The sequence below is a fragment of the Canis aureus genome, chromosome 24 (genome assembly GCF_053574225.1).
Source record: "Canis aureus isolate CA01 chromosome 24, VMU_Caureus_v.1.0, whole genome shotgun sequence".
Taxonomy (NCBI): domain Eukaryota; kingdom Metazoa; phylum Chordata; class Mammalia; order Carnivora; family Canidae; genus Canis; species Canis aureus.
In genome coordinates, this window is record NC_135634.1 from 26,933,710 (window position 1) to 26,956,283 (window position 22,574).

The 22,574-nt window shown below is 38.4% G+C and overlaps 2 protein-coding genes and 1 pseudogene across 2 annotated transcripts; all 3 read left to right on the forward strand.

Moving 5' to 3' along the window:
• Nucleotides 1–282: 282 nt before the first annotated feature.
• Nucleotides 283–3,572, forward strand: LOC144296623 (beta-defensin 43-like). The gene is made up of 2 exons (XM_077869709.1): nt 283–331; nt 3,293–3,572. Exons 1-2 carry the CDS (start codon nt 283–285, stop codon nt 3,445–3,447), a joined length of 204 nt encoding a protein of 67 aa, XP_077725835.1. The 3' UTR covers nt 3,448–3,572.
• A 5,605-nt stretch (nt 3,573–9,177) lies between these two features.
• On the forward strand, nt 9,178–11,456 carry LOC144296624 (Y-box-binding protein 1 pseudogene; annotated as a pseudogene).
• A 52-nt stretch (nt 11,457–11,508) lies between these two features.
• Nucleotides 11,509–14,625, forward strand: DEFB134 (defensin beta 134). Its single transcript, XM_077869653.1, has 2 exons — nt 11,509–11,651; nt 13,680–14,625. The coding sequence occupies exons 1-2, from the start codon at nt 11,594–11,596 to the stop codon at nt 13,820–13,822; spliced, it is 201 nt and encodes a 66-aa protein (XP_077725779.1). The 5' UTR covers nt 11,509–11,593; the 3' UTR covers nt 13,823–14,625.
• Nucleotides 14,626–22,574: the final 7,949 nt, after the last annotated feature.

Genomic DNA, 22,574 nt, shown 5'->3' on the forward strand with positions numbered 1-22,574 from the left:
CATGCAGAAGAATGAAACTGGGTCACTTTTTTATACCATACAATATAGTAAATTCAAAATGCATGAAAGACCTAAATGTGAGACAGGAAACCATCAAAATCCTAAGGAGAGGGCAGCCCGGGTGGCTCAGGGGTTTAGCGCTGCCTTCAGCCCAGGGCGTGATCCTGGAGACCCGGGATGGAGTCCCACGTCGGGCTCCCTGCGTGGAGCCTTCTTCTCCCTCTGCCTGTGTCTCTGCCTCTTTCTCTGAAAGAGAAAAGAGAAAAAAATCCTAAGGAGAACATGGGTGGAAACCCATGTTTTGACCTCTGCTGTAGCATTGTCTTACTAGGTATGTATCCAGAGGCAAGGGAAACAAAAGCAAAAATGAACTCTTGGAAAAAAAAAAAAAATGAACTCTTAGGACTTTGTCAAAATAAAAAGCCTTTGCACAGCGAAGGAAACAATCAACAAAACTAAGACCACCTACGAAATGGGAGAAGATATTTGCAAATAACGTATCTGATAAAAGGTTAGTATCCAAAATCTATAAAGAACTTATCAAATTCAACACCCAAAAAATAAATAATCTGGTTAAGAAATGGGCAAAAGATATGAACAGGCAGACATACAGTTACTGCATGATCTCACTTACATATGAAATCTGAAAAAATCAACCTCATAGTAACAGAGAGTAGAATGGCTATTACCTGGGTCTGGTGCAGAAAATAGGGAGTCCTTGGTCAAATGGTACAAAGTTTCAGTTACACAAAATAAACAAGTTCTGAAGTTCCACTATACACATAGTACCTCTAAGCTAACAACACTGTATTGTTTATTTACAATTGGCTAAGAAGATAGATATTACACTAACTATTCTTACCATAGCAATAACAATAGCAATAATAATAATGATAATAATAGAGGTGGGAGGAAATTTTGGTAGGCGATAGTTAGATCTATGACCTTAATGGTGACGATGGTTTTACAGGTATATACTTGCCCCAAAATGTATCAAGTTAGATATATTAAATAAGTGCAGATTTTACATGCAGATTTTACATGCAGTCATATCATAATAAAGTGGTTAAAAAATAAATTAAAGAAAGTTTCTCTTTATTAAAGTACTGTAACAATGAAAGACATTATATAATTAGACAGTACACAACCCCCAAGGTGTCAATGACTCTAGCCACTGAACATCAATAGTCACTATCATCTCCAAGAGAGAGACAACCAGGTATTATGGGCCCTCCTGACAATGCCCACACACACAGCACCAACTATGGTACAGCTGATGCCAGGAATCAAACAGGAGTCTCATCCAGTCTCTTAGTCCAGTTGCCGGTATGCTGAAATATGGTGGACACAAGAACAGGTTCAATTCTCCAAGAGTATGCAGTCAGAAAAATATCAACTATGAGAAACACTACAGCATAAATATCTCAGGTTCTTCAATAGAAAAATTGTAAAGAAAGGATTTGGGGGACGCCTGTGTGGCTCAGCGGTTAAGCACCTGCCTTCAGCCCAGGGCATGATCCCGGGGTCCTGGAATCGAGTCCCCCATCGGGCTCCCTCTGGGAGCCTGCTTCTCCCTCTGCCTGTGTCTCTGCCTCTTTCTCTCTGTCTCTCATGAATAAATAAAATAAAATCTTTTTAAAAAGAAAAGAAAGAAAGAGAAAGAGAGAAAGAAAGAAAGAAAGAAAGAAAGAAAGAAAGAAAGAAGAAAGAAAGAAAGAAAGAAAGAAAGAAAAAAGAAAGAAAGAAAGAAAGAAAGAAAGAAAGAAAGAAAGAAAGAAAGAAAGAAAGAAAGAAAGAAAGAAGAAAGAAAGGAAGGAAGGAAGGAAGGATGGATTTGGGAAGGACCTGCAAAATAAAGGGAATAGCGAAAATTATAATGAGAAGAAAACTGAACTATAGTGGTGTGTAGGGCTGAAACCCAGATAATAAAACTATTTTTTAAAGTAAGAAATGATCACTATAGAGCTTAGACGCAGGGTGCCTGGGTGGCTCAGCCAGTTAAGCCTCCAACTCTTGGTTTCAGCTCAGCTCTGATCTCAGGGTGGTGAGATTGAGCCCTGGGTGGGGCAGGGAGTCTGCTTGAGTTTCTCTCTCCCTCTCCCTCTGACATTCCCCTCCTCCCTCGCTGAAATAAATAAATAAACCTTAAAAAATATTTCTTTGGGGGATCCCTGGGTGGCGCAGCGGTTTAGCGCCTGCCTTTGGCCCGGGGCGCGATCCTGGAGACCCGGGATCGAATCCCACGTCGGGCTCCTGGTGCATGGAGCCTGCTTCTCCCTCTGCCTGTGTCTCTGCCTCTCTCTCTCTCTCTCTCACTGTGTACCTATCATAAATAAATAAAATAAAATAAAATAAATTTAAAAAAAAAAATATTTCTTTGGGGGCAAAGGACAGAAGGCAATGCATATGTCACACACACACACACACACACACACACACACACACACAGAAAGAGAAGGGGAGAGAAGAAACCAAAGTGAGACAGTATGACTTATGGGAGTTTGTGCAATCTTAGGAATTTCCTCAGTGAAGGAGACATGGCTTTGAGCCTAAATGTACAGGACAGCTAGAACCAAGATTCAGCTTTCTCTATCCTCTTCTTATTCTCAGCTGATGATTTCCTTTTATTTCATCAAGAAAGTAAAAGCACGAAGAGATAACTTCCTCATTTTCCCATCACCATATGCCTTCACCCAATTTTATCTTACTCTGTCTTCTCTCCATTTTCTGGTTTAAGGTTAACCCTTCTACTTATCACTAGATTTTTATCCCCACTCACTTTTTAAAAATTTTATTTATTCATGAGAGACACAGAGAGAGTGGCAGAGACACAGGGATAAAGAGAAGCAGGCTCCATGTGGAAGGCTGATGCTTGACTCGATCCTGGGACCTCAGGATCACACCCTGAGCCAAAGGCAGACACTCAACCATTGAACCACCCAGGTGCCCCCTATCCCCACTCACTTTTTTAAAATGTCACTCCTGAACTCAAAGATTGTTTCTTGCATCACAATTCCCCACCCCTAAACAAATTATCCATTTTACACAGAAATATGCCATAACAGTTATCATCGAAAACTCTCCTCTTCAGCTTACTTTCTCATTTATATACCCTATGGAAGAGAGCTTCATTTATCTCTTTTTCATATCTCTGCTCTTCTCTCCTGAATTCTTTTGTTATTTTTTTTTCTGAGCAAGTTCTTGATTGATGTTGTTTTCATTTATTATAAAACACTTCGGATGTTAAAAGATACAAATTAAAAATATTTTTTAATTTTTTTTCTTTTCAAAGCCAGGACCTTTTTTTTAAAAGACACATGCTCTTTAGAATACTTGAACTGCAGAATGAAGTGCAATCCCGACGAACATGCAATTAAATACTGTGCTGACTGGACCATCTGCTGCAAAGCAAAGAATACGAAATTTAAGAGGAAAAAGAAGTGGTGAAAAGTCCAACTTCATCTTCTTCGGCTTCCAGGAAAAGAAACTGAAAGTATTTAAAACTCTATTTTCTATCTAAGGATAGTTAATATGATGGATAAATGAAATTCACAATGAATATATGTTTAAATGGTAAGGTTAAAGTAAAAATGAATTTTATAAAGGCTTATGCTCTTTTTTCATGTGTGCACTTTTATATTAACTTCCTTCATTTATATCCACCACCATGTTGTTGTTTCATCTATAATACGGTAGCCCAACCCCATAATGTACCGTCTGACCTGGGGCAAGTTCTGTAATCTCTCTTTACGTCAATTTCCTTATCTACAAAGTGAGATAATAATAGTTCCTACATCATGGTGTTAGGAGAATTATATTAGTACATGCAAAGTTCTTAAGCAGTGCCTGACCCCGGTGTAAGCTCTTTGTTAACTGTAATTTCATGAGACCAGATAATGTGATCTCTTCTATAGCTTTTTGGAATCTATTGAATCATTCCTTGTGATCTGAGATAAAATTGATATGTTAAAATTTCACATGGTTTTGAAAATAAGGTATATTTTCTATGTGTGAGATACAGTCTTATACAAACATATTTATTCAACGCTATTATATTTCAGTGATCTAGGACTAGAACAGTGGTAGTGAGGATTAAGAAGAAAGAAGAGATTCAGGAATGGATTTCAGAAGTAGAATTAACAGAATTTAATGGCAATGGGATATAATGAGAAGAAGGTATGAAAGGTGATACTGTGATTTCAAAGCTAGCAAAGTTATGGTGAGCAATGCAGTTCACTAAACTGGAGAGGCCAGAAGAGAAAGTAGGTTAGAAGGAAAGAGGGAGAGTCATTAAGGAGGTGCTTTGGCAAAATGGAGTCATGCAAGGCATATAGATATGAGTCCACTGTGCACCTTTGCAAAAATGTAACTTTATTTTTTTAATAAATGAACCTAATTCTTATTATGAACCTCATTCCTCCTGGTCACAGAAACTTAAACTCAGTGTATTCAGAATTGCTTGTTTTCTCTAAATTATTTGTAAATTCAAGACTTAAGCAGTGGTGAGGCATCTGGGAAAGCACTGATGATGTTAACATTACTAAGACAATCAACATTCCTACCTGGTCTTCAGTCACCAGCCAATGTACAACAGCTAAGTTGCTTCTTGTTCTTTTAAAAAAAAAAAAAAAAGATTTATTTATTTGTGATAGAGAGAGAGACAGAGAGAGAGGCAGAGACATAGGAGGAGGGAGAAGCAGGCTCCATGCAGGGAGCCCGACGAGACTCGATCCGGGTCTCCAGGATCGCGCCCTGGGCCAAAGGCAGGCGCCAAACCGCTGAGCCACCCAGGGATCCCCTGCTTCTTGTTCCTGATAAAATTCTTAAAAACTCTTTGGGTGAAGCTCATTCTTTAGTCTATGCGATAACTCTGCCACTCAAGCATCGTTCGAGCTTGCCAGAAATTCCAGGGGGAGTATCTATTGCTCCACCACATCCATGGTGATCCCAGTCATACAGGATTCTACTACTACTCTCTTCCCATGCTGAGGGAACCCGTATGAGGGAAGGGGGACAAATATCTACCTCAGATCTATCTACCAAAGAAAACCAATCAATGCTGTGTTATGGTCTCGCCACCTCGCTGAGCTCCACTCACACAAGGAAACACGGTGCACCATGACATCAGACTCTACCCAGAGTTTCTACTCTCCATCACCTCCTCCCGTTTCCTTTCCCTCCCACTTTGTGGAATCCAGGACTGGAGAGAAAAACAATGACACTTCTCCCCCGACTACCTGAGCTGTTCATCTTCCTTCATGCCCATTTTATCCTTCTTCCTCTACCTTATTCAAGACTTGGTTTAGAGAAGGAATAAGCTCTTCATGCATCTGCATTCTCCAAAATCTGTCATAAAATCTGAGTCCAAGAGTTCCTTCCAGTGCCCAAGTGAACATAGTCTCTTTTTTTAAAATCACTTTAGTTAACATATAGAGTATTACTAGTTTCAGGGGTAGAATTTAGTGGTTCATCAGTTGCATATAACACTCGGTACTCATTACATCATGCCCTCCTTAATGCCCATCTACAGTTACTTCATGCCCCCACTCCCCCTCCTGTAACCTCAGTTTGTCTCCACCTCATGTGGGACCATATCCTGCCTACTCTATTCTCACAGCTTTGTCCCACACCTGTATCTTTCTCATGCCTCCGAATGCACTGAACAGCTGTGCAGATTGCTCACTGCACAAGCCTCGGGGCATCATTCACAGAGGCAATGAGGTGAGTTGCACAATGGTACATAATAGCTCTGTGGGCAGCCTCCATACTTTATATATTGTCTTTGTCATGTCAGAGTCCCTCAGAGGCTTCCTTGAGTTGGCAGCTCTGAGCTCCTTTCCCCATTTCTAAGAGTCTTGCACAGAGATGTATTTCTGTATTATAAGAAAAAAAAGTTCATTATGACAAGTGGTAATTAATGTGTGTCTAAGTATTAGGGAGAAGCGTGGGGAATGATGAGGAGAGGGGAGCCATGGAGCATACAGGCCTTACATAAAGGGTAACTTCTACTCAATTCTAATAAATTCTTGTCATGCAGAGAATGCCAAAAGAATGTTGCCATATCTTCTGGTTTATTTGATGGAAATAGAAATCTGGATTTTTAGGGGGATCAGGCTGTCTCAGTAGAGCCTAGGACTCTTTTTTTTTAATCTTCCTTGAGTGTTTTTTAATCTAAAATCTATTAATTAAGGGACACCTGGGGGGCTCAGTGGTTGAGCACCTGCCTTTGGCTCAGGTTGTGATCCTGGGGTCCTGAGATCAAGTCCCACATCAGGCTCTCCATAGGGAGCCTCTTCTCCCTCTGCTTATGTCTCTGCCTCTCTCTGTGTGTCTCTCATGAATAAATAAACAAAATCTTTAAAAATAAAAAATAAAATAAATTAACATATAGTGTATTATCAGTTTCAGAGGTAGAGTTTAGTGATTCATCAGTTGCACCCAGTGTTCATTACATCACATGCCCTCCTTAATGCTCATCACCTAATTAATCCCACCCATCTTCCCTCCAGCAACCCTGTTTGGTCCCTATAGTTAAGAGTCTCATGGTTTGCCTCCCTCTCTGTTTTAATCTTATTTTATTTTTCCTTCCCTTCCCCTATGTTTATCTGTTTCATTTCTTAAATTCCACATATGAATGAGATGATAGGATATTTGTTTTCTCTGACTGACCTGTTTTGCTTATCATAATACCCTCTAGTTCTGTCCACATCATTGCAAATGGTAAGATTTCATTCTTTTGATGGCTCAGTAATATTCCATTGTGTGTGTGTGTGTGTGTGTGTGTGTGTGTACACCAGATTTTCTTTATCTATTCATCTGTCAATGGACATCTGAGTTCTTTCCATATTTTGGCTATTGTGAACATCATCTTTTGACATGCAGAAGTCTGTTCTTTGTTTCTCTCTTTTTGAGAGGAAAAGGTACACATTGTTCAGAATATAGTAATGGTCAATTAAGTGTTTTAGACTTTTGAAAACAGGAAAAAGTAGATGAAATGCTTTTTAAAAATATTGTTAAAATCAAAATCTAACAAATTAGTAAGAAATTTCCCAAACAAAATCCAGGTGTAGGGAGGGTAGGCAACTTCTAAGATAGCTTCCTGCCTCCTAGGATCCATGCTTTTATGTAATCCTTTCCTGTTGAGCCACTCAATTCTAATGGATTGTATAGAGTTGACTCTTGAACAACGTGTGTTTAAACTACATGGCTCCACTTGCAGATTTTTTTTAATGAATATATTGGAGGGGCTCCTGGGTGACATCCAACTCTTGGTTTCAGATCAGGCTGTGATCTCAGGGTCATGAGATTGAGCCCTCTCACTTCCCTGCTCTCTCTCTGTCTTTAAAATAAATAAATCTAAATAAGTAAATAAAAAAATAGGAAAACTTTTTGAAGATTTGTGACAACTTGAAAAAACTCACAAATGAACCATGTAGCTGAGAAACACAGAAAAAAATAAGAAAAAGTAAAGTATGTCATGAATGCATAAAACATATGTAAATACTATTCTATCACTCTATCACTTACTACTATAAAATATATTATAAATAATATATTTATATGAATATATAAATATGTCTGCCTCTCTCTCTGTGTTCCTATGAGTAAACAAAATAAAACAATCTTTAAAAATAAATAAATAAATAAATAAATAAATAAATAAATAAATAAATAACAAAGAAGACAATACTCCATACCATAGTCTATGGAATATCCATCTATAGATAGTCAGATATAGCTTAAAATATTTTTCAAATATTGAAAATATAAATACAAATATGAAAAGATAAATACAAAATTCATGGCAAAAATGGGTCTGCTTAGGTCAGGGGAACAAATAGGGGATAAAATATATTCTTCTTTTATTTCATTTATCTACTTTTCCTTTCATTTTATATTTCTTTGTACCAGTTGTATCAATTTTTAAAATAAAAATAAATGTGAAACAGGCAGACATAAATAAATAAATCCAGCATAAGACCATAATAAAAACAAACAAAAAAAAAAGGAAATTCATCAACCCATTGCTGCAGCTACACCAGCAAGTGTAAAAGTTGCACTTTTTTGCAAAATACTTTTTTTAAAGATTTTATTTATTTATTCATGAGAGACAGAGAGAGAGAGAGGCAGAGACACAGGCAGAGGGAGAAGCAGGCTCCCTATGGGAACCTAATACGGGACTTGATTCCCAGGCCCGGGATCACACCCTGAGCCCAAGGCAGATGCTCAACGGCTGAGCCACCCAGGCATCCCTGCAAAATACTTTTTAGGTCATAATGAAAATGCAGCTTTTATGTAGCAGGTGTAAGACTGCTATAAGAAAGGCTATAAGAAAGGTGATTAGAGAAAAAGCAAAGTCAATTTAAAGCAAAAGGAAGGTGAAGAATCTAAAGCTTCATTTTAGATTGAATTAAAATTTAATTCCAGCAAAGGATGGTTTGATAATTTTAGAAGGAGGTTTAACTTTTAAAATGTCATGATAACAGAAAAAGAAGCTTCTGCTGACTAAGAGACAGTAAACAAATTCCCAGATGCAATGAAGAAAATGTATCTATTCTAGCATATGGGTTAAAAGAAAAACTGTCAAAAATATTGCTACAATATTTTGTTAATGAGTACAAAATATAAAGAGATGCAAACAGGAACACCAACAACATAAATTATAGTGATAAGAAAATAAATGTGTGGATTTTTTATGCAATTAAACTTGTTATTACCAACTTAAAATAGAACTGTAACATGTATGATGACAGCTTTATGGTAATCACAAGGTAAAAACCTGTAATAAATACACAAATAATAAAGAGAAAATAATAAAAGAATACCACTACAAAAAAAATTAAGTTAGCAAAGAAAGACAGCAAAAGAGGAAGAAAAGAATTTAAAAACCTACGAAGAAAAAAAAAAGAAAAATAAATAAAAAAAATAAAAATAAAAAAAAAATAAAAAAAATAAAAAAAAATAAAAACCTACAAAAAAAGGAGGCACCTAGATGGCCCAGTTGGTTTAGCACCTGACTTCAGCTCAGGTCTCAATGGAGACATTCAAATGGTCAACAGATAAATAAAAGGTCTTCAACATCACTAATCATCAGGGAAAATCAAATCAAAATCCAGCAATATATTACCTCACATGTGCTAGAATGGCTATTTTTTTTTTAAAGGCAAAAGATACGAAATGTTGGCAAAGGTGGAAAAAAGGGAACTGTTGAGCACTATTTCTGGGAATGTAAATTGAGACAGCCATTATGGAAAACAGTATAGAGATTCCACAAAAAATTAAAATTACATGTGATCAGCAATCCCATTTCTAGGTACATATCCAAAGGAAAATATATCGATATCTCAAAGAGTTAACTGCACCCTTGTGTTTGCTGCAGCATTATTTACAATAGCTAAGATATGGAAACAACCAAGTTCCATCGGCAGCAGGAGTGAGAGAGCCCCAAGAGAGCCCTGAGCAGCCCCACCACCGCAGCCAGCTTACTTACCATCACACCCTGGAAGGAGCCCAGCTGCCACAGCCGGCCCCACTCACCATCACCTGCAACCTTGAACAGTGAGGCCCAGACGGAGCAGCTACCTACAGCCTCTCTCTCAGTGCTGCCGACACCAAGCCCAGCACCACCAGCAGCCCCAGGCCTCCTCATACCAGCAGCACCTGCCAGTGGGGACAAGAAGGTCATTCAAGGAAGGTTTTGAGAACAGTAAAATGGCTCAGTGTAAGAAACATACGGTTTCATCAACAGAAATGACACCAAGGAAGATGTATTTGTACACCAGACTGCCATAAACAAAAATAACCCCCAGGAAGTTCCTCTGCAGTGTTTGAGATGGAGAGACTATGGAGTTTGACGTTGTTGAAGGAGGAAAGGGAAATGTGACAGCTCCTGGTGGAGCTCCAGTGCAAGGCTATAAATACACAGCAGATGGTAACCATTACCCACGCTATTCACACAAGTACCTGCAGCAGTACCAGAATAGGGAGAATGGGAAAAGGAGGGCTGTGCACAGTTCCCACCTTAGGACATGGAGACCCTATGGGCGTCAACTCTCCTGTGCAGGGACAAGCGGTGGAGGGAGCTGACAAGCAGGGTGCAGGAGAACAAGGTAGACCAGTGAGACAGAATATGCATCAGGATTATAAACCACAATTCCACAGGGGTCCTCCTTGCTAAAGACAGCCTAAAGAGGACAGCAATGAAAAAGAGAAGGAAAAAAGGAAAACCAAGGAGAGGAGACCCAAGGTCAGCAGCCACCTCCATGTCAGTACCAATACAACTTCAATTGCCCACATAGACACCCAGAAAACCCTAAACCACATGATGGCAAAGAGACAAAAATAGCCAATCCACCAGCTGAGAATTTATCTGCTCTGAGGCTGAATAGGTTAGGGCTGTGTAAATACTGGTTCACCATCTCTACCATCTATACCATTGTCTGGTTTACTCATCCAATAAGAAGAAACGAATATGAAATTCTGGCAATAAGAAATACGTTTGAAGCTAAAGATCTTAAGTGCTTTGTTTTGGCCCACTTACCACATAAATGGAACTATCTGCATTATCTATGCAGCATGGGGTTTTTATTATTTTTACCTGAAGATGTCTCTTTTGGTAATGACAAATGTGTTTTCAAAAAAGGGAGGGGGGGGGACACCTGGATGGCTCAGTGATTGAGCGTCTGCCTTTGGCTCTGATCATGATCCTGGAGTCCTAGGATTGAGTCCTGCATCAGGCTCACCACAAGGAGCCTTGCTTCTCTCTCTGCCTATGTCTCTGCCTCTCTTTCTGTGTCTCTCATGAATAAATAAATAAAATCTTTAAAAAAAAAAAAAAAAAAAGAAAGCTTGGGCTTTTTTCTCAATATACCTTTAAAGTTTTTAAGTTGTTTCATATCTGGCCAAGTTGAGATTTTTAAGAGTCTCATTTTTAATTTGTAATAAAATTTTACAACTTGATATTTAAAAAAAAAAAAAAACAAAAGCAAACACCTGTTAATAAAGGTCTTAAATAATTGTCAGAAAGAAAAGATATGAAAACAACCTCAGAGACTGTCAATGCTAAGTGGATAAAGAAGATATGGGATGGGACACCTGGGTGGCTCAGTCGGTTAAAAGCCTGATTCTTCGTTTCAGCTCAGGTCATGATCTCAGGATGGTGAGATCCAGCCCTGCATGGGGCTCTGTGCTCAGTGGAGAGCCTGAGATTTTCTCCCTCTCCCTCTGCCCCTATCCCCCTGCCCATGTGTGTGTGCACATGCTCTCTTTCTTTCTCTCTCTCTTAAATAAATAAATATTTTTTAAAAAATATTTTCTTTTCATTTGCTTAAAAAAGAAAAAGTACAGTTCTCAGATCTCCAGGAGTACCTTTGGAAAATGCAGGTGGGGGAGCAGTGCCTTTGTCAATAGGAAAAGCTGTCAAACGGGAAAGGGCTGTCAATTTTTTCCTCACATAAGCATTGCCAACTCCTCTGCCTCAGGGAAGATCAGTGACCTGAGAGGTTTGTATGGGAGGGCGCACTCAACCTTCTCTTACTATACTCTGACAGCCAGAGTAAGATCCTGCCACCAGCCTCAACAGAGGCTCCCAGCCATGAAGCCTCTCCTCGTTGTGCTTATCTTGCTCTTCTTTTGGGACCCAGTGCTGGCAGGTAAAATGGGGAACTGGTGTGGCGGGGAGGGAGTCATTTGTCTAGAAGAGCAATTCCGCCAAGCAGACCTATAAACGTCTTCCCACCATGAATCCTTCTATTTTCAAAGTAGGAATCAATATCAATCGGTTTGATGTTAGCAAGACCTGAGCTTAAATCTTGGCTCCCCAGCTTGTGTTAGCCATGCAGTTTGAGACAAAAGTCTAATTATCTCTGAATCTTAGTTTCTTCATTCACAAAGTGGCAATAATACCAACCTCAGCGTCTTGCAAGGATTAAATGTGATAATGTTTGGAATAGGCCCGTATGTAATATGTACAGTACTGACTCATGAGAGCTATCATTATATTGTCATTAGTAATGCCCCATCCTGTTTTGCCACTATTGTTTACTCTCCAATTTAGGAACATGTCTAGGCATAATAGTCAAAACCAGCAAATAGCAATAACACAATTTGTTAGGCTTTCTAATTTACTGAAATTGTTCATAGTTAATTTATTATCTGCAGATGCCTTAGATAACAGAGAAACAGATTTGGAATTGCTTGTTCCAAAAGAATTAATAAGCTTTATGTGCTAATGAGATGAGATAGCAAGTAGAGAGACATGAGAGACACGGAGCACTGGCTGGTCTCAAACTTTAGCTTGACGATATTCATTACTGACTTTTGAAGTCTCTTCTTGAACATTCTCTTCATTCAGTGCTACTGAATCAGTCCAAATACATATGTTATAGTATCCCTTTAATTTCTCACCCTCCTGCAAGTAATCTCTAGGAAGATGAACCACATTTTGGGGTCAGGTGACTCAATAGGCTGGATTTAAGAATCCATACAATCCAGGCCTCTTGAAGCTGTTGATGAGACTAATTCCACTATGGTTTATGGGGATGGATTCATGGCCTCTAGACAGCCAACAAGGTAGTCTACAATGTTGCCTTTAGTGCCCGACACATTCCCAAAGCTCATCACTTCCATAGGAATTTCTTGTCATTTTATGTAAACCTCTACATTTCATTTTCTCAGGCTTTCATCTTGCCAGCTAAGTAACCCTAATCCCTTTTCTCCCTATAGGATGGTTATCCTCCAGGGCATGATGACATGCATAGGATATGTGTTGACTCAAAATTTCTACAGATGATCAAATATTTTACACTTTTCATTTTAACACCTTCTTACATATAGAAATAAAGTTATTCATATTTTGATAATTCTACAGAATAGCATGTCTATAAAAGTATAAACTCAGCTCAAAATGCCTTGGGCCCCAGTAAGATATAGTAAATCTTCAGAATATATTTCATCCTCCCCTGAACTCATAATGTCACCCTATGCTGCAAATGCTTCACTGGACTTGTCATGTTTTCTTCTCTCTTGTAGATATTTTGTGTTTCTTCTCTTTTTCATCTAGACTGAAAATTCTTTGACATTAAGGTCTATATCATACTCAAATCTGTACCCCAACAGTACCCGGAGTTATAAAAATTGGTTTTGTAATGAATACATAATTAAATAGTGAGTGAATGACTACATGCATAGGTAACCTGATTGAGTATATTAACTGACCGATTTGGGCAAACTTCCAAATTACCAATTATCTTAGCTCAGCTACCATAACAAAATGCCACAAATTGTGTGGTTTAAACAAATATTATTTTCTCACAGTCCTGGAGGCTGGAGGGTCCAAAATCAACTGTAGGCTGATTCAGTTTCTGATGAGAGCTACCTTCCTGGCTTTTAGACAGTCAACCTCTCCACCATCCTACACCCTACACTTACAACCTCAATTAACTTTAGTTACCTCTGAGACTCCCTCTCTTCAAATATAATCAGATTGGAGTTTAGGGTTTTAACATATGAATGGAGGGGGAGGGGGAGGTGAAGGGAAGCTGTAGGGTTTTTTTTCCAGTTACAGAAACAATCATTATAATCAAGTCTCCTTGGAATCCAGTTTGATAAAAATGGAGGTACTAATTCCACAGTCCAAAGAGACTCATAGTGAATTATCTTTCCATTCATTTTCTTTCCAGGTTTGAATCCACTGTCATCAGAAATACACAGGAAATGCTATGGGAATGGTATCTGCAGACTTGAGTGCTTTACAAGTGAAATGTTAGTTGACTACTGTCTGTTTCAACTAGAGTGCTGTATCAAAGGAAACCCGGAGCCCTGACAGGAGAAGCCAGTGAATGCCAATTAACTTGAATATCCTTGACATCCTCTCCACCATCTTTTACACAGTCAGAGAATTTAGATTAAACTGTGACACTGTGATGTGCCCACAGCTGTTGGGTTTTAGTATTTTTTAAATAAGCCATCAGAATCTTGTGTTTGAAAAGCTGAGCTGCTGCCTTCCTAAAGACAGCTAGGCTTCTCATGAAAACTTAGGATATATTTTCTCACTTCAAAGTGATATCTATTTTCTTCTCAGCACCTATTTCTCTCTTTACTCATAGAAAGGATGTCTTAATTATTTATAGAGGCTTCAAATTGTAGAAACATCATTTTACACCTAGGCTTTACCCTACCATTCCTTCAGCTCCCCATTCACCTTCTCTGTGGACTGTGCATCTTAGGAAAAAGGTCTGCCCTGGCCCCCTGATGACCTTGTATATTTCTCACTAAACTACATAGGCAAGGTTTAACTGCCAAGCTGGCCCAAGTCTTGGCTGAGTTGGACTCTGTAGTTCTTCATGAAACACAAGGGAAAAGGGCAGTCATAAACCAGGTTCTCAGCCCTTCCTGGTTTCAGAAAGTGAAAGCATAGTACTTTCCACCTCAACCTCCTTAGGTTCAGCTACAGATTATCCAACCACTTGGCTATGGTTCATAGTTGACTCCTCAGCAGCAGAGTGACCCAAAATCTCTGCTATCCATCATCTGGCCCCTTTGTTGGGTGCATCCTGTAGCACTAGGAGGTAACACCATGCTGATCTTGCTTTGTTGTATGTGTAAGTAATAAATTTTCTAAGTTCATTTGGACTCACTGTTTTCTTTACCAGCCAAACTTATGAAGATGTAATAGGCAAAACTACAACTTCTTTGTGGTGCTGGTTATCCTACTAACTATAGTGATTCTATTGAATATCTGCCTAATTGCTCAACACCATCAATCTACATACAGATGCATGAGTGTGGAGTTCTGCACCTACTGTTCAGCACAAAGGGTCCACTGGCAAAGAGGATAGATTCTGGATATGGAGCAATTTTCTTTAATTTCAGTGCTGAATACATCACATTGAATGATTTTCGTCAATAGATGAGTGGATGGATCAATAGATGAATGGAGGGATGCCTGGGTGGCTCAGCGGTTAAGGGTCTGCCTTTGGCTCAGGGCATGATCCTGGGGTCCCAGGATCAAGTTCTGCATTAGGCTTCCTGCAGAGAGCCTGCTTCTCCCTCTACCTATGTCTCTGTCTCTCTTTCTGTGTCTCCTAAAAATAAATAAATTTTTAAAAATCTATAAAAAAAATAGATGAATGGATTTCAAAGATAGACTGCGTGAACTTATTCCTGAGAATGTTTCAAGTAAAAAGAGAAAACAAAAAAATAACATACATACACACACACACACACACACACACACACACACACTGGAATATTGGTCATAAAAAACAATGAGGTCTTGCTATTTGTAACAACATGGATGGACTTAGAGGGCATTATGGTAAGTGAAATAAGTCAGACAGAGAAAGACAAATACCATATGATTTCACTTATATGTGTAATCTAAAAAACAAAACAAATGAACAAACAAAATAGACTCTTAAATGCACAGAACAAACTGGTTGCCAGAGGAGAGGTAGGTTAGGGGATGCTGAAATAGATGAAGGGGATTAAGAAGCATAAACCTCCAGTTATAAATAAAATAAGTCACAGTGATAAAAAATACAACATAGAGAATAGAATCAATAATATTGTGATAATGTTGCAAGATGACACCTGGTGACTACACTTGTCGCTATGAGCATTGAGTAATGTGGAAAATTGTTGAATCACTATGATGTGCACCTGAAACTAATATAACATTGTATGTCAATTAAACTACAATAATAAATAAGAAGATAAACTAAAGAAAGAATAAAAGTGATATGACATTTTTTATTCTAGAAGTTGGAATAGAGATTCTGAGAAGACTCAAGAACTATTAAAGGTCTGTCTTTAAGGAAATTCATTTTTACTTAGAGTTGACTTAAATAAGAAATGCAACTGATACGTATCTATTAGCCAAGAAGCCGGTGAACTAGAATTGCCTATAAAGATTCAGAGATCAGGGCAACAACCACAGAGATTTTAACCTGATCTTCTCCTTCCCTCAGCTTATCTTGAGTGAGACAAGATAGCATAGAGAAAATCCATTGCTTTCCCTAGTGTTCCCAGGGACTGTCTTCACCAATTCCTTCCTGTGATCATAAGCCAGGAGGATAGAAACATCCTCTACTCCCTCCTCCTTTCATATGTCACGCGATGTTGGGACAGCCTCCATAGTTTGAAAGTGTCCTAAAATCAGATAGAATATAAAAATGATCATGTAGGGCTGCTTAATTGGATTGGAATCCTATAAAGAGCAGGGTGTTGATTTTCTGATGCTTGCTATTTCAGAACATTTATCATTCAGGATTTGCATTTCAAATCCTGTTAGCTTGTCTAAATATTGGAAGCCCTCATTCATTTGTATATTAGCTTAAATGTGCAACTCATGCTCTTCTGAGTCAATAACTATGAATTATTTGCTTTACTCCAAAGAGTGCATTCTCTTTTTTAGTTTCTCAAAGAGCAATTTTGAATTGTCAGGTAAATGGCAGATTTGGATTGTCTTGTCTTTGGATTTAGTTATTGAAGAATTTTTGTGACCTTTTGTGATGTCATGTTTCCTTCATTCTCCATGCTCCTTGGAGCTTGTGTTGCTGATCTCACAGCTCAAGTAACAATGTCCTCCTCCAATCATTACTAGCCGCATTCAGATGGGAGATACTTTTTGTTGGTATATTTTGCCTATCTGGGGCTTTCTCTGACCTTGTATGATACAACTGCTCCATACTTCAAATATGCAGTTTTAGAAGAATTCTTAAGTTTTTATGTCTTCTCTCAAAATTCAATGCACCAGAGTGATTGCTAGAAAACTTGTTTTCCCAAAGGTAGCACTACAACCCAAAATTTTGATTTCTCCCTTGTCGTAGATTTTGGCTTCCCTACTGTATGCACTCCCATCTACCAGGGCTCACTCTCGCCACCACCCTTAGAAGTACATACAAAGAGCCATTCACAGAGTAGGGAAATATGAGTTTGGCACTCAAGAAATTAGGAGAGCCTGCAGGCCAGGTGGTTACCATTACACATCTATTAGCATGACCAAAATTCAGAACACTGACAGCAACAGTGCTGGCACGGATGTGGAGTAACAGGAACTCTAATCATTGCTGGTGGGAATGCAAATGGTACAGCCCTTTCAGAAGACTGAGAGCTTCTTTAAAAACTAAACATACTCTGATCATATGATCTAGCTATCACACTCATTGGTATTTATCTCCAACAATAAATGTAACAAATGTATCACTCTAGTGCAGTATGGTGAAAGTGGAAGAGGCTGGGCAGGGGGATGGGGGAGCAGTGAGTAAATGGGAATTTTTTTTTAATTGTTATTTATTTATGATAGTCACACAGAGAAAGAGAGGCAGAGACATAGGCAGATGGAGAAGCAGGCTCCATGCACCAGGAGCCCGACGTGGGACTCGATCCCGGGTCTCCAGGATCGCGCCCTGGGCCAAAGGCAGGCGCCAAACCGCTGCGCCACCCAGGGATCCCAGTAAATGGGAATTTTTTGGTGAACTTAAAACTGCTTTAAACAAGTACAATCTATGTTGATAGTGGAGGCTGGGCAGGGGGAGAGGGGGGCAGTGAATAAATGGGAATTTTTCAGTGAACCTAAAACCATTCTAAACAAGTACAATAGATGTTAAAATACCAAAAAAAATAAGGAATGATACTAATATATCAGCTGTTAATACATGATACAACATGGATAAATGGCAAATGCATTATGTTAAATTTAAGAAGCCTAATTTCACTGGTTACATGCTGTTTGATTCCATTGCAATGCCATTCTGAAAATGGCAAAACTATAGGGCCGGAAAACAGGTCAGTGATTGTCAAGAACTGAGGGCAACAGGAGGTTTTCTACAAAAGCATATGAAAAAATATTTGGGGATGACACAATTGCTCTATACGTTGGTTGTGGTGTGGTCACATAACTATGTTTGTTTGTCAACACTTAAAGATGAACACTCTAAAAGAGGTTATGTTTACTCGACGCATGTTACTCCTTAAGGAAAACAAGTAAGAAAGTGTAAAGTTTTTTTTAAAGGAGTAAACGTATCTTTATTTGCAGATGACACAATTGTTTATGTAGAAAATCATAAAACATAACTCAGAAATATTAGAATTAGTGAGTTTAACAAAGTTATAGAATGCAAAGTTGTCATAAAATCAATTGTATTTTTATACACTAGCAGCAAAAGAAAAATGAAAAGCATTGCAGCAATAAATAAAAGAAGACCTAAATGGAAGACATATTATATTCATGAATTGGAAGACTCAACATTGTTACAAGGTGTCAGTTCTTTCTAAAATGACCTATAGATGCAACATAATCCCAGGAGATTTTTTTTTATTGAAAACAACAAACTGACTCTAAAGTTGATATAGAAATGCAAAGGATGCGGCACCTGCGTGATTCAGTTGGTTAAGCAGCTGATTCTTGATCTCAACTCAGGTCTCCATCTGAGTCATGAGTTTGAGCTCCACGATGGGTTCCATACTGGATGTGGAGCCACTTAAAAGAGAAGAAAGAAAGAAGAAAGAAAAAAAAGAAAGAAAGAAAGAGAGAGAGAGAGAGAGAGAGAGAAAGAAAGAGAAAGAAAGAAGAAAGAAAGAAAGAAAGAAAGAAAGAAAGAAAGAAAGAAAGAAAGAAAGAAAGAAAGAAAGAGAAAGAAAGAAAGAAAGAAATTAAGGGAAAAAAAGACAAAGGACCTAGAATTTTACATGATATTGAAATAGGTAAATCAAACTATAGAAATATCACTATATAAATTTAAGACTTATTATGAAAGGCAGCATGATACTATTTAAGGATTGACTAATGGAACAGAATGGAGAACCCAGAAATTTGATTTAGTGCAAAGTTGCCAAGGATATCAAATGGGAAAAGAGCAATATCTTCAATGCATGCCTGCTGGAGCAACTTAATATTCACGTAGAAAAAAAGAAATACTTTGTCCCCCACCATATTCAAAAATTAATTCTAGATAGATAATAGTAGTAAATATAAAATCTAAGTTCACAAGAGAACAGAGAAGAATATTTTTATGACTTGGGATAGGCGAAGGTTCTTAGGACATAATAAAACAATAACCCAAAAAGGAAAAACATTTATGAATTTAACTTTTAACAAAATTTAAGACTACCAAACATCAAAACACACCATTCAAAAAATAAGAGGAAGAAAAATGAAGATTAAGAAGCCAATAATAAAAGAAAAAAAAAACAATAAAAATGGCAAAAGATGTAAACATGCACTTGGCAAAAGAAATATAGAAATTGTCAAGAATCACATTAAAAATCTTTTCTTGGGATCCCTGGGTGGCGCAGCGGTTTGGCGCCTGCCTTTGGCCCAGGGCGCGATCCTGGAGACCCGGGATCGAACCCCACGTCAGGCTCCCAGTGCATGGAGCCTGCTTCTCCCTCTGCCTGTGTCTCTGCCTCTCTCTCTCTCTCTCTCTGTGACTGTCATAAATAAATAAAAAAAATATATTAAAAAAAATCTTTTCTTTTGGTCAGTAAATGCAAACTATGGTGACATTGAGATATCACTGCACATACACACTGCAAAGGCTAAAAATTAAATAAGCTAATACCACCAAATATTGGCAAGAATGTGGAAAAACCAGAACTGTCATATATTATTGGTAGAGGTATAAAATGTACAGCCACCTCAAAAAAAGCTCTCAAGGGCAGCCCTGGTGGCTCAGCGGTTTAGCGCCACCTTCAGCCCAGGGTATGATCCTGGAGACCAAGAATCGAATCCCACATCGGGCTCCCTGCCTGGAGCCTGCTTCTCCCTCTGCCTGTGTCTCTGCCTCTTTCTCTCTGTGTGTCTCTCATGAATAAATAAAATATTTTTTAAAAAGCTCTCAAGTTTTCTTATACAATTAAATATACATCCATGCAACAGAATATTTGGAAAATTAAAAATGAAATATCGGTTCATGCTACAACATGGATGAATCTTGAAAATCTTATACTAAATGAAAAAAGCCAGTGGGAAAAAAAATCCATATTGTATGATTCCATTTATATGATATGTTCAAATGAGGAAAATCAAAAGAAGACTAGTGGTTGGCCAGTGCTGATTGAGGATGTAAAGAAATAGAGTCTTAGGAGTCAAATTGTATCTCCCAAAATTCATATTTTGAAGTCCTAATTCCTAGTACCTCAGAATTTGACCTTCTTTTAAAAGACTGTTGTAGGTATTAGGATGAGGTCATTAGGATGGGCTCTAATCCAATATGATTGGTGTCCTTATAAAAAGGACAAATTTGGACACAGATATGCACACAAGGGGGAAAAATACACATGAAAATACATAGAGATTAGGGCAATGTTTCCATAAACTGAGGAACACCAACAAAACGTCTAAAGCTAGGTGAGGGGCTTCTAGGTGGCTCAGTGTTTGAGCATCTGCCTTCGGCTCAGATCGTGATCCTGGGATCCTGGGATCCAGTCCTGCATCGGGCTCCCTGCAGAGAGCCTGCTTTTCCCTCTACCTATGTCTCTGCCTCTCTCCGTGTGTCTCTCATGAATAAATAAATACAAATCTTAGAAAAATAAAAAATAATTCTAAAAAGCTAGACAAAAAGCATGAAGCATCTTCTCTCTTCCAGCCTTCAGAAGGAACCAACTTTGCTGATATCCCAATGATATAATACATTTCCATCATTTAAGCCACGTGGTTTGTGGTACTTTCTTGTAGCAGCCCCAGCACACTAACACAGGAAGGACTGTGACAGAGTTTCTTTGGGGAGTGATAAAAACATCCTAAAAAAAAAAAAAAATCCTAAAGTTGGTTGGGTGACAGCTGCACAACTCCGTGACTGTGCTAAAAAGCACTGAATTGTACAATTGTTCAGATTAAGAGGGTGAATTTTATGGTATTGTAGAGTGTGAATTATACATCAGTAAAAATGTTTCAAAGAAAACTAAACTAAACATACAACTACCCTATGTCTGAGAAATTCCATGCATAGGTATTGACCCAAGAGAAATAAAAGCTTATCTTCACAAACAGATTTTGTGAAGAATCTATTTTGAAACGGATTTTCATTGCACCTTTAGCACAATAGTTAAAAAGTAGAACCACCCAGATGCGCATCCAGAGAAGAATGGATAAACAAACTGCAGTAAACCACACCATAGAATAGTACTCAGCAATGAAAAGGAATGGACTATAGATACAGGCAACATCATAGAAGAGCCTGAAGAGTTATGTATATGGAGGGAAAAATTAGAGTGCATACTCTAATGATACATATATGTGAAGTTCTAGAATAGGTAAACCTAACCTATGATTAATATAAAACATAATAGCAATTCTCCTCAGGAAACAGAAAGTTGTGGCAGATAACTGGAAAAGGGAATGAGGAAACTTTCTGGAGTGATGTAAGTGTTTGATATCTTGATAAGGTTCAGATTACATAGGTACATGCATGCAACAAAGCTCTTTGAATAGTCCACTTAAGATCTGTGTATTTCATTGTATGTAAGTTTTCTAATGTAAAAAAAACTATTGCACACTAATTAATGATATAATTTTGAAGTATTTAGTGACTAGTGTACTGATGTTTGTAACTTACTTTGAAATGCATCCATAATTAGATGGATCAGTGGATAACTTTTTTACATCCACAGAAATAAGTTTTTTGTGTGGAGCTAAAGGCCTGATATTGGCTGTCATCTGTTGGCATAAATTCAGTTGTATGTGAAGAAAGAGATGTGAAGAAAATATTTTGCAAATGTTCCTGGAAGGAGTGAGGAATGTGGAGTCAGTAGAATGGTATCTCTTTCCTTTCTTGGCCACATAAACATTTGCTTGAGTCCAGTGCAGAGTCTGCAGGAAGTAGCAGTAAATGCTGTTTTCAAAAGGGACTCTGTGAGACCTGAGGCCATGAGTAGCATTGATCCGATGCTGACATGATGAAAACAAAAACAAAAACACAGCACAGCATTACTTACTATCTCAGTATGAATTACAGCATGAGGCTGGCTCAGTGGAGTCTGCAGGGAATGTGGCAGTCCTTTCTTTTGCCCTACAGAATATGAAGAGACATCAGTGTGAACAGAGCAGTACCAATCTGTGACAGCTACAAAGGGAAGATCCCACCTCCAAATTTCCAAAAGTAGACACCAACACCAGGACTCAAACAAGAAAAGCATGAAAGAATTTTTAGAGAGGTCTCAGAAGACATATCCTAGGGCTCTGGTAGACAAGATGAAGTAGACAAGATGAAAAGCACAACCTAGTATATAACTCCATCACCATTCAGGGGCCTGGTGGAACTCATATATCACAGATGGCTATTAAGTTAGAAAAATTAATTCTAGCCTATTTTAATCTACTCTATTCCACAAACATGTATGGATCGAATGAACCCACAATAGCAAACACTAAAAAAGGAAAAGAAGGCAAAAGAAAAGGGGGGAGTAAAAAGGAAAAAAATAAGGGACTTTCTGGGTGGCTCAGAGGTTTAGCACCTGCCTTCAGCTCAGGGCGTGATCCTGGAGTCCTGGGATCAAGTCCCACATCAGGCTCCTGGCATGGAGCCTGCTTCTCCCTCTGCCTGTGTCTCTGCCTCTCTCTCTCTCTCTCTCTC

What these genes read in the sequence shown, in the direction of transcription:
- LOC144296623 (XM_077869709.1), top strand. Translation starts at nt 283, where the DNA reads ATGGGTGGAAACCCATGTTTTGACCTCTGCTGTAGCATTGTCTTACTA. An exon ending in CTGTAGCATTGTCTTACTAG is followed by an intron (nt 332 to 3,292) that starts GTATGTATCCAG and finishes TTCTTTTCAAAG; the next exon opens with CCAGGACCTTTTTTTTAAAA.
- DEFB134 (XM_077869653.1), top strand. Translation starts at nt 11,594, where the DNA reads ATGAAGCCTCTCCTCGTTGTGCTTATCTTGCTCTTCTTTTGGGACCCA. An exon ending in TTGGGACCCAGTGCTGGCAG is followed by an intron (nt 11,652 to 13,679) that starts GTAAAATGGGGA and finishes TTTTCTTTCCAG; the next exon opens with GTTTGAATCCACTGTCATCA.